Genomic DNA, 17,166 nt, shown 5'->3' on the forward strand with positions numbered 1-17,166 from the left:
CTGTATTTATTTATTAGGGCTTCCCTGGTGGCTTAGTGGTAAAAAATCTGCCTGCCAATGCAGGAGACATGGGTTCAGTCCCTGGGTCGGGAAGATCCCCTGGAGGAGGAAAGGGCAACCCACTCCAGTATTTTTGCCTGGAGAGGAGCCTGGCAGCCTGCAGTCCATGGGATCACAAAGAGTCAGGCATTCAAAGAGACTTAGTGACTGAAAACAACAAATGACATTTATTTATTAATGTCTTTGTTAAAGAATTCCAGTAGGTACGCTTAACTTTACCACAGTCTTCTTAGAGTTAATAATCTATCATTTCACACTGCATAATTATAAGAATCTTGCATCAGTATAGTTCCATTTTCCTGTTCCTCCAGTCCTCGTATTTTATATTATTGTTTTATCTTTTGCTTTTACAGGTGTTATGCACTCACCTTACAATGTTATACATTTTTTTGTTTTCTTTAAAACAGCTATTTGTCTTTTAAGGAAATTAAGAGACTATAGATAATCTTTTATATTTTCCTTTCTATTTATTATTTCTGTCACTATCTACTCCTTCCTGAAGAATCATATATTCATCTGATGCTGTTTCTCTTTAGCCTGATGGATATCTTGTATTATTTCTTATTGTACAGTTTTCCTTGTGAAGGAAGATCTCTCCTTTTGAGAATGTCTGTATTTCATTTTTTTTTTGACAGATATTTTCACTGGATAGAGAATTCTTAGTTGGTAGCTTGTCCTCTTTTAGCACTTCCGAGACACTGCGTCATCTTCAGACTCCTTTTCTGGTGACAACTCAGCCGTCATTTATGTCACTCCCCACATGAAATGTGTCTTTGTTTACATAGTTTGCTTTCCAATTTTTCTCTTTATTTTTTGTCTCAGCAGTTGGGTGATGATGTTCTTAGGTGTAGTATTTTTAGTGTTTATCTTACTTGGATTTCACCAATGTCCTTGGGTCTCTACACTGGGGTTTCCCCAACAGTTTGGGGAAGTATTCAACTGTTAGTTCGTTACATTTTTTTCCTCTGTTCTTTTCTCTCTTTCTACTCCATTTGAAAATCTAATTGCACACGTTATATTGCCCTATGAGTCTCAGAAACTCTATTCTATTTTTCATCTTTTTATCTTATTCTTGTTTCTTCTGATTGGATAATTTCTACTGCCATTTATAGTCTTCTATTAAGCACAAGCAAGAACTTTAAAATTTCAGTTATATTTTTAGTTTTTAGAATTTCCATTTGCTTCTTTTTTAAATAGTTTTAACTTCTCTGCTGGTATTTCTTTCCTTTTTATATATTAAGGCTGTATTATTCTTTCAATCCTTGTACCTATGTATAAAAGGCGCTTTTAAAATCCTCGTCCGCTCAGTCTAGCATCAGGACCAATTTCACAGTCTGTTTCTGGCTGTATTTTTCTTGACTATGAGTCATACCTAATGAGTTTTGACAAATTTGTTTACTAATGTAACTTACACCACAGTCCAGCTGTAGACGATTGTGTGACTCCGGTTACTCGCCACAGTCGGTCAGTGTTCGGATCTCAGTGTTTCGCCTGTTCTTCGGTTTCATTAAACGGAATCGTATTGTGTGTACTCTTTTGTGCTGGGCTTGTTTTGCTCAGCGTATCTGTTGAAGTCATCCGTACCTTTGCACGTATCAGCAGTGTATTCTTTTTTACGAGACAGACTTCACTGTCACAGTGGAATTTATCACAGTTTTAACCAGCCCTCCTGTTTATCCACATTTGGTTTGTTCCCACTTTTTCACTATTGTGACTGAAGCTTGTTTGTGTATCAGTGTTTTAGTAACATTTCTGTCCAGTAAATACCCAGGGTGAAATTATTTGGTCGTAGACTACTACTTTGTTTTAAAATTCCATAAATTAAAAAAAATGCTAATGAATGTTTATTTGGTTTATATATTTACTGCTTGGTTCTGCTCATGGTTGCTTCTTGCTCCTCCTCACTGCATTCTTCTGAGTTGAGTTTCTTTTTTAGTCATCATATTATCCATCATCAGTGGTTTTAGCAATGATCTTTTTTTTTTAGTGACAAACTCTTTCTTGTGTATGTTTAAAGCTTTTATTTTGCTCTCACTCTGAAGAATCCTTCTACTGTGGAAAATATCAGGTATATAAAGTAGAAAGAGTGACATGAGGTGCCCTCAAGTGCCCCGTGCTGACTTCAGGATGATCAGACTATCACTGGGCTTACTTATCTGTGCTCCCACTACATCTCCACATCTGCTCAGGATGACTTTGAAGCAAATCTCAGACACTGTCTCATCTGTAAATGTTTGTACATATATTTCTAAAGGAATACCCACAGTGACATTTCAAGAAGAAAAATTAAAAATAATCACAAAATATTATTAAACATCTAGCCAGTGTTTAGAGTTCCCCATGTGGATCCAAGAGTATTTCTTAGTTATTTTGAATGAAAATTCAAGTAAAGTTCACACACTATGGTTAGTTGATACGTCTTGGGGCTTCCCTGGTGGCTCAGATGGTAAAGAATCTGCCTGCAGTGCAGGAGACCTACTTTCGATCCCCAGGTTAAGAAGATCCCCTGGAGAAGGGAATGGCTACCGACTCCAGTATTCTTGCCTGGAAAAGTCCATGGACAGAGAAGCCTGACGGGCTACAGCACATGGTGTTGCAAAGGGTTGGACATGACTGAGCGACTAACATACACACACACATCCGTTTAGTTAGTGTGTGCCTCTTCATCTTTTTTCCCTGTTGCGTTTGTATTTGGTGAAGAGACCAGGTTCTGTGCCGTAGACTGTACATTTTTATTTTTGCCATCCTCACCAAGTTATTTAAGCATGATAGTCTGCCCAGTGTATTTCCTGTAAACTGGTGGTTAGATCTGCAGCCATGGTCAGATTCAGGCTAGTTTGAGGCAGGGGCAGAAGGTAGGATAAATGAATGAGCACTTCCCTTAGGAGACATATCATGTCTGATTGTCTCTCCTTTTGTGATCAGCCTTTGGTTAATCATTGACTAGATATGTATTTGATTAGGGATCATCCTCACTCTGGGCTTCTCTGGTGGCTCAGTGGTGTAAAGAATCCACCTGCCAGTATAGGATATGTGGGTTCAGTCCCTGGGCCGGGGAGATCCCCTGGAGGAGGAAATGGCAGCCCACTCCAGTATTCTAGTCCATGGAGTCGCAGAGTCGGACAAGACCGAGTGAGCACACGATACACGTAATACTGTTCTGTTTTTAGTATTAATTTCCCAGTATACCTTTAAAATTTTTATTGTTTGTTTTGCTTACAAACAATGTTTGGCCAGTTTACAGTAAGGAGAGCATCTCTGTAATCGCTTTTGCCTTATCCCTTTTCCTTTCGATATTTTCGGCAGGACTCAGTAGCCTCGCAGCCTCCTACTTGAACCCGGTGAAGTCTTTGGTGCCGCAGATGCCGAAGCTGCTAAAGTCTCTCTTCCCCGTCCGTGACGAGAAAAGGGGCAAACAGCTGTCTCCCCTCGTGCATCAGGTAAAAGCATTGGGAGGGCGCACGTGCTCCCAACGGGTCGCTGGCCCAGCCCTGCTCCCTGTGCGCTGAAGCTGGAGGGGAGAGGGGAGTGGGGGTGTCAGAGCTGGGCTTTCAGACCTGGTGAAAGCTCTGATAATTTCTCTTCCACTCTCGTCGAAGAGAACAGAGCTGTTTAAACGTATTGACACTCTCAATCCTTTTTGCTTTTAAAAAATGCCAAGTACGCTCCTAATGTGATTTATGGTAATATCACTTAGAGCAACAATAGTGAAATTTATGAAGTGCACTTAGTGTTGTTTGTATATTGCCAAACGGAAAATGTAATTCTATTTTTAATTCTTGATTTCATTTCTAATTTCAAACAATTTAACATCATCCCCGTCCTTGCCGCTCAACGTTTTTCCTCTACTGTGGTTTACCTGTTCTTTCAGTTAAATATGAAAAGGGATCACTTGTCTTAGGCCTGTTTTTCTTGAAACTCTCTACCCAGCCTTAGAAGAAGTTTCAGAGAAGATGTGAAAGGGTTTTCCAGATCATCAGGAAACTGCTTGTATGTGATGGTGCATGGGAAGCCTGTTGGAAATGCAGTCTCTAGCCTCCTCTAGGTGTGAATTCAGCAGAAAATGATAAATGAGGATTTATTTATACTCATTCAAAAACACATATAATGCAAGTTCAGTTGTTGAAATAGGTCTTTTGACATCAGCTTCTCCGCATTCACTGAAACATTCAAGCTGCAGAAGTGCAGGCGAGTCCTTGCCTGAGACCTTAACTCTTTAAAAGAATTTTCTAAGTTCATGAGTGTATATTCGAGGTAATAGTTTTGTAAGGCTGCTGTGCAGGTATTTTTTTCAAGCTAGCAGTATATGAGCATATTATACCAGCGTAGATTCATATTGGATGAAAAAAATTAAACTTTGAGATTTTGGAAATGTTTAAATTTAACTGGGCACATAAAGGGTGCCTGACTGTTATCAGGATGAATCTGAGATGGTGAGAGCTAAAAGAAACAGCCAACCTGCTACTTGGGGGTAGGCAACAAGGATTTTTCCAGGCTTTGTTCTTGCGCACCTTATTTTGTTCTAAACTGCTGTGTTGTTGTTTCACAAAGTATGATTCATGGACTGTTTGTGCCAGAATTTCCATAGTAGCTTTTTAAAAAGGTAACTTAAAAATATGGCCTGATCTTAGAACCCATTCCTCACCTTGGGCCACCTGATAATCTGCATTTATAAGTAGCAATGGAGAAGGAAATGGCGACCCGCTCCAGTATTCTTGCCTGGAAAATCCCATGGACAGAGTAGACACGGGCTACAGTCCGTGGGGTAACACAGAGATGGACACAACTTAGCAACTAAACAACAACATAAGTCAGTTCAGTTCAGTCGCTCAGTCGTGTCCGACTCTTTGCAACCCCATGAACCTCAACATGCCAGTCCAGCTCCCGGAGTCCACACAACCCATGTCCATTGAGTTGGTGATGCCATCCAGCCATCTCATCCTCTGTCCACAAGGTGATTTTCAGGGCTTCCCAGTGGCACTAGTGGTAAAGAATCCATCTGCTAATGCTGAAGATGTGGGTTCGATCCCTGTGTTGGGAAGATGCCCTGGTGTAGGAAATGGCAACCCTCTCCAATACTCTTGCCTGGCAAATCCCATGGACAGAGGAGCCTGGTGGGCTACAGTCCAGTCCATAGGGTCGCAAAGAGTCACACGCGACTGAGCACACACACACGAGGTAAGGTGATTTTCATTCACATTTAATTTAAGTTTGATAGCCACTGTTTTTCAGTTGCTGTTTGGTGAAGACAAAGTTACGTAAGCTAAAGGAAATTGGAGTCACGTTAGAAGTCAGTGACTCAGATGACCAGAGTTACAAGTATTCTTTTAAAGTTGCTTCAAGGTTTTGATGTAAGTCAGAGCACCTGTTACCATAAGAAGTAACCTTTCTTCTCTTGCCAGTGAGCGACTGGTTCTTCCGGATATGAGAGGAAGAGCAGTGGTTTAGAAAGCAGTCTAGTGGTTGGTGGAAACTGCAGTGCGCAGTGTCCAGGTTAAGAGAGGTAACTTTGAAATACTTTGAAGATACCTTAAGTAATATTCATTCAATTTATTTTATTTGAGCATATATGTGCAAAGGCCTTCCCAGGTGGTGTTAGTGGTAAAGAACCCCCCTGCCAGTGCAGGAGATGTAAGAGACCCGGGTTCGAGCCCTGGGTCAGGAAGATCCCCTAGAGGAGGGCTTGGCAACCCAGTCCATTACTCTTGCCGGGAGAATCCCATGGACAGAGGAGCCTGGTGGGGTACAGTCCACAGGGTCGCAGAGAGTCGGACACGACTGAAGCAACTTAGCACGTACACGCAAAGGTATTGGAGAAAGCGGCCCCCAGTGCTTCATGTTTCATAAATAAATGAAAACGTAAACACAAAAGTAGCCTTATTGAAGGTGCCCAGTGGTGGATCTGAACTGTTCCCAGTTGGTTTATGAAACCACAGTCCCTTGAAGGACCATTGCTCGAGGTCACCAGAGTCGCATCTCTCTCGCCGCACTTCTCAGTCCTCCTCTGACTTGACAGTCGTGCAGGAAGCATTTTCATCTCTGGACTTCAGCACTGAGCCCTTCGCCTGGCTTCCCTCGTTGACTGCTCCGTCTTTCTCAGTTTCTGCCTGTTCTGGGACCCTTTGTTCCGTCCAGCTGCTAACATTCAGGGGTTCCAGAGCACCCTCCTGGGTGACCTCATCCACCTCTGTGGCTTATACTGTTTATGCACTGATGATGCTCACATTTCTGTCTCCAGCCCAGGCTTCGCCCCTGAGCTCTGGCCTCGTGGAGCTAACTGCCCGTTCAGCTTTTCCACTTACAAATCAATTAGACTTTCACATTTTACAAGTTCATATCATTGCTGTCGGTTTCAGCTCACAAGTCTGTTTACTTCCAGCATACAGAATACTTCTGAAGTATTAATGTATGCCCATCTCAGCGTATAGCACAGATGTCCACCTTGTTGCTTCACCTCACAAATAGACCATCAGTAAAGTTTTATAGGTACCACTTTCAGTGTGATGACTCCATTTCTCATCACTCATCCAAGCCATCGTCTCTGGCCGTGATTATGCAGCAGGCTACCAGCTGATCAACTGATGCTTTTTGCCTCACTGAGTCTGTTACTCACAGAGAAGCCAGAAGCCAGAGTGAGCTCCCAAGGCCTTATATTAGTTCATGGCTTGGAACCTTCCATTGCTTCTCACTGAATAAAATCTAAATTCCTTACTGTGGTTTACAGAGTCCTGTGTGATCCAGCCCCTGACCTTTCATCTTTATTCCCTTTTTTTCTTCTTTGTGCACCACGCTAGGCCATACTGATTGGCCTTTTTGTTGTTTGTTGATCTCATGGACACATGAAGCTCCTTTTGGTCTCAAGAGTTTTCTTCCTTGCATTTCCTTCTACTTGGAATGCTCTTCCCCAAAGTCTTTGTGTGGTTAGTAAGCCTCTAGGAGACTGGTCTGCTACTGTCAGGGTCAAGAAAGGCCACGGAAACAAATACGCTTGAATTTAGAATGTGTTGGACCGACCAAACTAAAAGAGCAGCCTCTACCGTACAATACAGTGTATTCCCTTATTTAACTTTTTGTTGGGACTTAAATTTATATGTTTACTAGTTATCTCCTCTACAATGTAATCCTTGAAGGAAAGTGTATGTTGGTTGACCATTGATGTATGTTCAGATGTTAGTATTAGATAGTTGGAATATACCCAGTGTAAAGGACTGTGGTTAATGTTCAGAGGTGAGGGAATTGCACCCAAGTGGGGATTTGAGATATCAAGGCTTATTCAGGAAGTGTCTTTCTTAGACTGATGCAAGTTCCACTGAAGAACTGTTCTTAAAGTTGTTCAACTATTCTTAGTTGATCAGAGATGCTTCTGTTCTTCTCATTTTTGCTATCTTTACTAAAGCTTTTAGAGAAGTAAATTATAATTTTCACTATCAGTATGGAGACAGTGTCGATCTAGAGAAATACAGAGACAATATCAATATAGAGGTTTCTCTTACTAGGGCCACTTTAAATATGCTTTAAGTCATTACCACCTAAATGATGTTTCATCCTTGGAAATGGGGCACTTTTGCAACAATGGAATCTCAAAATAACACCCAGTACATTGCTGTACCGACGAGACTTTTTTTTTAGTGTTTTCCAGTTTTTCACAGCTATCATCACTATAATGGCATCCTATTCACTTGGAAATCAGACTTGATCCCCCAGAGTTGAAGTTCTTACTTTTTTCTCTCTCTGTGGACCCTCCGAGTCCTTCAGGAAAATAGCTGGCTTATTGCCACCCAGTCTTTGCCTCTGCTTTTTTCTGCTGTTGCCCAGAAGTTAAGGATTCTTTACTCTCCTAGGCTTTCTCCAGTCCTAACAGCTAAAGATGTCAGCTCTGTCTCTTACAATAAATGCCTCATCGTTCTTCAGTGGTCTTGCCAGGGTCTTGCTGAAGTGGGGAGCCCAGAAGTGATACTGTAATCCCTTTGCTTGAAAACAGTGTGCCTATTATCGTCCTCTTCTGACTAATGTGCTTCTACCAAAGCGGCACATGAGAGCACTTTTGGTTTTTTTTAAGGAAAGTTTCAGTTCATTGTGCTTCTGGTCAGTTAATGTTCCCCCTTTTCATTTGCTTGTTTATTTGCTTACTCTCTGGCCAGTGCACTTCTCTTTTTATTATCACGTTGACTTCCCTGGTGGCTCAGACAGTAAAGCGTCTGCCTGCAATGTGGGAGACTTGGGTTCGATCCCTGGGTCGGGAAGATCCCCTGGAGAAGGAAATGGCGACCCACTGCAGTACCCTTGCCTGGAAAATCCCATGGACGGAGGAGCCTGGTGGACTACAGTCTATAGGGTTGCAGAGTCGGACACGACCAAGCAACCTCACTTCACATGTTGTTTAGTCGCTAAGTCATGTCTGACTCTTCTGTGACCCCGATAGACTGTAGCCCACCAGGCTGCTCTGTCCATGGGATTTCCCAGGCAAGAATACTGCAGTGGGTTGCCATTTTATTATCCAGGGGATCTTCCCAATCCAGGGATTGAACCCAAGTCTCCTGCTTGGCAGGCAGGTTCCTTACCACTGAGCCACCAGAGAAGCCCCTTCATTGAAGCATAAAAATACTTAAATAAGAATCTTCAGGTTCAGGCCTAAAATTTGTCAGCTTGATTTTGTTTCAGCATTCCTAGGTTAGCAAGATATCCTTTGAATAATTAAAGGTACATTGGTTCTTATTAGCATCTGCAAACTTTTGAAGGGCATACTCTGCATTTGAGTCACAAACAAAATATGGAACATTAAGCGTGAGAGAGTGCTCTGTCATATGTGACTGGAGCTTCCTCCCCAAGCCACAGAGTGGCCAGTGGACGTGTTTCAGCTCTGCCTGTTCAGTAACTGCCACCTCCTACCCCCGTTTTCCCCTCTCTCTACCAAGGAGATTATAGGAGGTTTTGTTAGATGCATTATGGAAACAGAGGGACACCATGCCTTCCTCTGTATCACTAATCTAGTGAGACTAAGATAAAATTTATGCTGATGAACATTCGCCACCACCCTGCCTGCTGCCTGGCTTTGCTCTACCCCAGTGTAAGGTGTCTAGTGTATCATAAAGAAATACACATATACTCCAAGTTTGCTCTCTATTTTGGTTCTCATTTTTATTTGCTGCTAGTGACTCGTTAGTGCATTAATTTCAATGGCCTATATAAATAGTCATTAACTAATTAATACCACACTAAAAAACTTAGCACAGATTTTAGAATAACGTGTAAGATAGAACCCAGAAAAATAGAAATCAGTGCATATGCCTAAAAGAAAGCTGGATCAATTCTCCCAATACAGGAAGGGATAAATATTGATATGAACATTGCATACAACTTAGAGACAATAAATAGATAGTAACACTGCTTGAGATTTGTAATGTGAGATGGTACAAAAAACTAAACAGAGGGGGAGCTTCCCTGGTGGCTTCAGTGGTAAAGAATCTGCCTGCCAACGAAGGAGACACGGGTTCAATCCCTGGGTTGGGAAGATCCCACATACTGAGGAGCGACTGTGCTCTAGAGCCTGGCTGCTACAACTATCAAAGCCTGAAGGCCCTCATGCCCATGCTTCCCAACAAGAGAAGCAATGAGGAGCCCATGCACTGCAAGTAGAGAGCAATCCCGATCACTGCAACTGGAGAAAAGCCTGCATGCAGCAGTGAAGATCCAGCACAGCCAAAAACAATGAAGAAATAAAATTTAAAAACTAAACAGAAATCCCCTAAAATCCATTAAATCTACTACACAGTGGAACCGCAGAGACAGCACAGAGTAACACAGCAGGCCATAGAGTAAGGTAGGCACACTCATTTCTTTTCGTTTTCAAAGCCATTTCTCTCTGTTTCCCACCTAACTGTGATGAAAGATCTTAAAGCTTCTTGCTTTTTCTGTTTCTGTCCCAAGTTAGTTTGGAGACTTAACCTCCTTCTCTGGAAGAGTCACAGTAGCAGAGACACAGCAACCTAAACACACGCCTGGATTCTCTCTGGCCTCATTCGAGGACACTTAGATCATTGCACGTAGCTCTGGGTGCCTTACTACTGGACGTCCGTTGACCAACTGGAATTATTTCAGAGAATAACATCAGAAATGATTTATGAGGAAGGATTAAAGGAGTTATTTATAGCTTGACCGAACAATGACTGAGAGAGCTGACTGTATAAGCATTCAAGGGATGGCAACACAGAAGGCGGGGAAGAATCGTATAAGGATGGTTCCAGGAAAACAGCAGAATGAAGGGCGCAGAACAATGAAGTGATATTAACGAAGAGAAGGCAACAACCGTGCACCAGCACAGTGATTTATAGACAGCAGGGTCCTCTCCCAGCACCGCTATGGATTTCAGTCACTTCTGTTTTTTAAAAAATAAGATTTTGAAAATGTAAAAATATTCCCAGTAAGAACCGAGGAATGAAATAGGTCCTGTTTCTACCAGTCATATTTCCTCTTTTCTTTGTTAGATTAGGTGGAAGAGAAGCAGAAGTGATGAAGGAATGATTATTAACAAAAAAGTACTTTTAATCAGAGTGTCCTTGACATTTTCAAACAAGAATGTTCAGTTCCGTCCCTCATGCAAAGATACAAACACACAATCGCTAATGAAAAGATTAGTGTTTATTAACTTGTTCTTTGGAATCAGCAGGTTCTCAGATCAAGATTCTATTATTTGGGGGGGCATATTTCAGTATTTGAGAAGATGCATGGATCTTTTCTTGTAAGATCAAAGTTAACAATTCATCCTGAGGAATAAATAAATTTATAAAGAAATAAAATAACAATTTTAAGGAAGTCTTTAAAGACAGAGTTTCTCATATTTTCAAAATCATGGCTTGAACATATTTATAAAACTTATGTTTCTCATTTTTATGGAGATTTTTTCTTTTTTTTGTAATCAATTTCTGTCTGAGTTCCAGAAATGCAAAAGATACAAGCACCGAAAGAGGTGGCAGCTGACAAAATTGCTGTCTTTGACCTTCTGATGCAAGTTTAGTAACGAATCTGGAAAATAATGAACTGCAATTAATGAAATCTGCACTCATATTCAAGTGTGTTTCTCAGACAGCACATAAAATAATTGAAAGAACTTCCTGCTCTCTAATTAGTTAGATTGAATTAATTTGGCATAATAGCTTTTTTCATGTGTCTAGAAGTTGGTGTTCAGATGAAGCTATTTATGTACTTCCAACTTCTGAATTCCAGATGGCATCTTTGGTTCATTTGGGGGATTAAGGAGTTAATGAAAGAAAAAAGTGCAAGTATTAGTGTCTTGCTCGTGTTGACTCTTTGCTGCTCCATGGACTGTAGCCCTCCAGCCTCCTCTGTCCATGGAATTCTCTAGGCAAGAATACTGGAGTGGGCTGCCATTTCCTTTTTCAGGGGATCTTCCTGACCCAGGGAGTGAACCCAGGTCTCCTTCATTGCAGACAGATTCTTTACCATCTGAGTTAATGCTCACATTTAATTTCCACCATCAGAAACACAGCCACATTTCTGGCCTATCCTTGCTCTACTGTTAGCTCCTCTCCAGTGTCCTGGGCTTTGCTTAGGCCTACCCTGCTGACCACAAGGGTTTCTGTCTCCAGTTTCAACACCACTTCCAGTGTGGTAGGTGGACAGAACCTTGAGTAGAGAAAGCAGTGCCCTATACATCTCTGACCGAGCTGGAAAGGTGCTTAGGTAGTTCTTTCAGCTTTCATGTGAGTGAGTGTTCTGTGTGTAAAATGGGGAGAAACAAACACAGCTACTGGTTCTTCCCTTGTGCGCTAAGATGCTGTTTTAGACTCTTCATTACTCAGGCTCCTCTGATGAAACAGGCTGTATAAATGCTTGCTGTGGTGTCTTAAGGGTTTATCGTCTTTTTTTTTTTTTTTCTGAAGTTCTATTTCAGTTGGTTGAGGTGTAGGAATTTGTCTCAAAGGAATTTGCTATTAAAAAAAAAAATTATTTATTTGACTGCTCCAGGCTTAAGTTGTGGCATGTGGGATCTAGTTCCCTGACCAGGTATTGAACCCAGGCACCCTGCATTGGGAGCCTGGAGTCTTAACCACTGGACAACCAGGTAAGTACCAAGGGTTCATCATCGTAACCAACTAAAAATAAGAAAAAGGATCTAGACCTTGTTTTCTAGCCTTGAGTTTTCCTTTAGTATTCAGGTTTTTAAAAGTTCTTTTCCCTTGTAGTTTATATTTGGATATGTTATTCTATATTGCTTGTTCTTGTGTTAATAAAGGGAAGTTTGTACAGACCTTTTGGAATACAGAGTTTTAAAAAAATTCAAGGAAAATGATTTCTGTTCAGTTGCTTTGTGGATGAATTCTTAGGCAATTCTTAACTGCTTTACGAAATGAGACTCTTATGTCTGTTTTGTTTTCCAAGGTCATAACATTTTACCATCTGTCTTTGCCCCAGAAATGTATGGATATTGACATACTTAGACACTAAGTTGCCTTCAGAGTCAGGGTTAGTAGCTAATCTGTAGAATAATGAAAAGAAGATAGTTTCTGAGGCAGGATAGGAGTTGATTTGAAGAGGCCGCATCTTCCACTTATTTTTCAGAAATGGGCTTTGTATACTTCTGTATGAGTCTGTAGACCCAGGGTTGGCAGGCTTTTTTGGTCAAGAGCCAGATAGTTTTATTTTAGGCTCATTTTAGGCTTTGCTGGCAGAACTGGCTGCAGACAATGCTAAACAATGGGTCTGGGTTTGTTCCAATAAAACTTTATTTATAACCCTGAAATTTGAATTTCATATAATTTTTACATGTCACAAAGTATTCTTTTATTGATATTTTAATAATTTCACAGTGTAATAACCATTCTTAGCTTGTAGGACATACCGAGCTGGGGACAGTCTAGATTTAGACTCAGTTTTTAAGTTTTTAGATTAACAGCCATTCTGTTGACTCAGCTGGTAAAGAATCCTCCTGCAATGAGGGAGACCTGGGTTCAGTCCCTGGATTGGGAAGATCCCCTGGAGAAGGGAAAGGCTACCAACTCCAGTATTCTGGCTTAGAGAATTCCATGACAGTCCATGGGGTCGCAAAGAGTTGGACACGACTGAGCGACTTCTCTTCACTACCTTTCATAAAGTATCCTTCCTTCTTCATGGATACTTGAGAAACTGAGTGGATAGAGTGACTTATTACACCCTATTTTTAAAAGAGAGACATCTTTTTCCACATAAATACTTAAGTTTTACCGATTATCATGTAGAAATTTAAAAAGTAAACTAGCTAAACCCTAATATGTAAGAAACTGTTTCTTTCCTGACAACTTCAGAAATATTAGTGTTTAAAATTTCCCATATGTAGGATCTCAAGTATGTTGAGCTAACACATATATTGTTGTTCAGTCGCTAAGTCCTGTCCAACTCTTTGTGGCCGCATGGACTGCAGCACGCCAGGCTTCCCTGCTCTTTAGTATCTCCAGGAGTTTGCTCCGACTCATGTCCATTGGGTCAGTGATGCCATCCGACCATGAAGTCTGTTAGGACAGGCTCGTTCACTTTTATCAACTGATAAATAATTTACTTGTTGACAGAAGTGTGCCTTTTAGTTTTGGGTTTTTTTTTTTTTTAAGATTGATTTATTTTTGCTGGGTCTTTGTTGCTGTGGGCTTTCCCTAGTGGCGGCGAGCTGGGGCCACTCTAGCTGCGGTGTGAAGGCCTCTCACTGCGGTGGCTTCTCTTGCTTGGAGCGCAGGCTCGAGGGCATGTGGGCTTCAGTAGTTGGAGCACGTGGGCTCAGCAGCTGTGGCCCGTGGGCTTAGTTCCCTGCAGCATGTGGGTTTCCCTGGACCAGGGATCACAGCCATGTCCCCTGCATCGTCAGGTGGGTTCTTAACCACTGGACCATCAGGGCAGCCCTTTTAGTTGTTTTATGTAATTAAAATTAAATTGGAATATCAGGTATTAGACCCTGAGTGCCTGTTTCTGAAGAGGAGGATTGTCTGTGTGTCTGATTTTGCACATATTGTATCCTCAACTCCTGACACAGCCTTTAGAATACAGAAGGCTGCCTGGAGCCTGGCACGCTACAGTCCATGGGGGTCACAGAGTCCAGCGCGACTGAGCGACTTAGCACAGGCACCTAGTACGCGTTTTACTTAATCTAGAGAAATACCTTGGAAGGCAGTGCATGGAACCCCAGTAATTAGGGTTACATGGTGCTTTAGACATGTGCAGTGTCTACCGTGCCAGGGATTCTATATGCATCAGCTCAACAGCAGTGCTGTCTGATGGAAGTATAATACGAGCCATGTGTGTCATTAAAAATGCCTAGTAGTCACACTTGAAAAAGAAAGAAGAAACTGGTTGAATTAAATAATTTACGTAACCCAGTATATTCATAATATCATTTCAACCTGTCATCAGTATAAAAAACAATCTGAGATATCCTCCTCTTTTTTTTTTTTTTTTCTGTAGAGTCCTCAAAATCAGGTGTGTAGTTTACATTTCTAGCACATCTCGATTCAGATACTAAATTTTCCTTGGAAATACTTGATCTGCATTCCGAGTTCATAGAATTGAAAAAATAAATCCACATGCCCAAGACGTTACAAAAACATACTAAAAGGCACTTTAATTTTTAAATTTATATGTTATTAATTAAAATGAAGTAAAATAAAAAATCCACTTCCTCAGTCACACCAGCCGCATTTCAAGTGCTCAGAAGCCACCTAGCTGGTGGCTGCCATGCTGGACGCACAGAGTTGAAGGGTAATGTTAGGCGCTGACTTAGAGATGAAGATGAGTCTCAGGTAGGTAACACCTTGTCTAAGCTGACACTGCGTAGTGAGGAGCAGAACTGAGACACAGTCAAGAAACAAAATTTAACGCACGATTGTGATCTGAAGAGATTTCACTGGATTTGATTAAAAACAGCAAGTGATAATATTTATAGAATCAAATCTATAGAGTATTTGAAGGAGGAACTAGTCATGCTGTGGAGAAACACTGGGTAGAATCTCTCTTCGGGTTTTTTGGCCCATTTCTTTCTAAAAACAATTATTTCTGGGCATTGACAACTTAAAGCAGAAAAGTGACGTAGTCAAATTTGTGTCTCAGGAGGCTCCTCTCGCTGCAGTTTGGAAGGTGGATTTGGAAGAGGATAGAACTGGAGGAATCTACTCAAGTGAATGTACAAACCTCATGAGGGATTGTAATATTGGTCAGAGAAGGGAAGTCACCATCCCATGCTGACACGTGGACACTTGGCGCTGGCCGGAAGGAGCATGTGGCAAGTAGGGTAACAGTGTCTCTGGCAAGGACCAGCTGGTGGCCACCCACCATCCACCCTGGCTGACATTGCTCAGAGAATTCCTATGGACTGGATTGCCACTTCCAGAGGTGCAACCCAGAGGCGATCAGGTTTACCCAAAGAACTGAGGGAGTAATTAGAATGAGAGTTACTCACTTAAACTGAGAACTCTGACTGCCAGGTGGAGACAAGGGCTGGTGTCGTCCGTGGCCAGCACAGTCTCAGCCGGATCCTCCTGGAAAGCCAGAGTGCAGATCATGAGGTTGATTGCAGACCCCTGGCAGAGGGGGTGGGGGTGCTGGCGGTGTGAGCTGGGGTGGTCCTGAGGGGTGCCTCCCCTCCGCCCCCACAGTGACTGGAGCTGCCAGTCCCTGCACAGTTGCTGGGGGCACTGCCAGCTCTCCCTGTCCCTGCCGGCTCAGCACCCTGCCTCTCTGATTAACATAACCTTTCAAAATCTGTTTATATTGATTAAGCTATTGCTGATTCTTGATCTTTAGGTAATTGTACATGTCTGACTTTGTCTAATGTTTGTTACTTTTACCAGAATGTATTCAAAGATGAGGAGGTATTCAGCTTGGTAGTGTTCTTTATGTTTTTCTCACTTTATCAGCATGAAAATCAAAGGTTGGCTATTGAGTATTTATGGCCAGAATAAATCTTACATCTCTTGTTGTATTTTCCTAGGCTTGGATTAAAGTGATTAGTTAGAGTTGAAAAAAAAAGATTTAGAGGATCATATTTACTTAGGAACCATTAGAACATGACTTGTAAAGAATTTATCAAATTCATGGTAAGGGGTGATTATTAGCAAAGGTTCGTTTTTAGACAAAAAAAAAAAGGTATCAGAAAATTCAGTGTTTTTGAACAAAGTGTTAATTAAGTTGCTTCAACAGACATCTTTTCTCCCCTCTACCTACTCCTGTGCTCAAAATTTGGAATTTGATAGGATTTTTCCAAATCCTAAGTGTACAATTCAGCCTTTATATCACTTAAGTCATTCATTCACTTATTTACTTGTTCAATCAACAGACATTAAGTTCTTGTTTTATGGATGAGATGAATGAGACATAATCCTTACCCTGCAGAGAGCTTACAGTTGAGAATGACCCCCGTCAAGACGGATTGACAGATAATTAGGTTATATATATAAATAGGTTATAGGTGGTATGTTGGGGTTATAGGTGAAAGTGTGGGGAGGGGGGTGCATTTTACCTTCAGTTTCAGGAAAAATAGATCATGCTCCAGCTAAGACTTAACGATGGCTAGGTCTTCACCAGGTGGGCGATGATTCCCTCAGGGAGGGGACAGCGTGGGGAAGTCTCTGGATAAGAAGCATGCTCAGCCTCATGAGAGGTGATGTGCTTGCATATCATGTCAAGGAGTTAAGACTTCATTCCAGGCAAATTAGCTCTTATGTCTAGTTAGGACATCTGAGCTCTGGTGTGCCATCATTGAGGTGGCATAGAAAGCCAGAGCTTAAAAATGACGAGATAGGGTGTGAGAAGTGACTGTCACCTTTTCCCCACAGCACTTCCACGCTACCCTGTGCCCCTCTCGTGCTGGTCCACTAGACCTGACCCGCACGCAGGACAGTGCCCTGGTGTAGCCGTCCAGCCCTTAACTGTTAGGTGAATGCCTCTGAGCCTCACTTTCTGAAGTGTGAAATGTAGATAATTATACTTATATTCACGCACCTCATAGGACTTCTTAATATTTATAGCTGCAAAATACTTTGCAGTCATTTTTATTAATAGTTACCAGATGTGTCGTAAGGATTAATGAACTTATGATCTGAAATGTTTTGAGCTCTCGAAATAGGCAGC

The 17,166-nt window shown here is 41.6% G+C and overlaps 1 protein-coding gene and 1 long non-coding RNA gene across 4 annotated transcripts in view; both read left to right on the forward strand.

Moving 5' to 3' along the window:
- The window catches only part of KIF13B (kinesin family member 13B), a 209,989-nt gene that overhangs the window by 176,337 nt on the left and 16,486 nt on the right, over window positions 1-17,166 (forward strand). For all 3 annotated transcript variants that reach the window (XM_019965813.2, XM_019965815.2, XM_019965816.2), the window contains one exon: window positions 3,367-3,500. In XM_019965813.2, coding sequence (XP_019821372.2) covers window positions 3,367-3,500 — 134 coding nt within the window. The remainder of the gene's footprint in view (window positions 1-3,366; window positions 3,501-17,166) is intronic.
- On the forward strand, window positions 3,507-10,924 carry LOC139184431 (uncharacterized). The gene is made up of 2 exons (XR_011567922.1): window positions 3,507-9,880; window positions 9,992-10,924. It is a non-coding gene; the product is annotated as an uncharacterized lncRNA (long non-coding RNA).

Source organism: Bos indicus, chromosome 8, assembly GCF_029378745.1.
Source record: "Bos indicus isolate NIAB-ARS_2022 breed Sahiwal x Tharparkar chromosome 8, NIAB-ARS_B.indTharparkar_mat_pri_1.0, whole genome shotgun sequence".
In the NCBI taxonomy this organism is placed as follows: Eukaryota; Metazoa; Chordata; class Mammalia; order Artiodactyla; family Bovidae; genus Bos; species Bos indicus.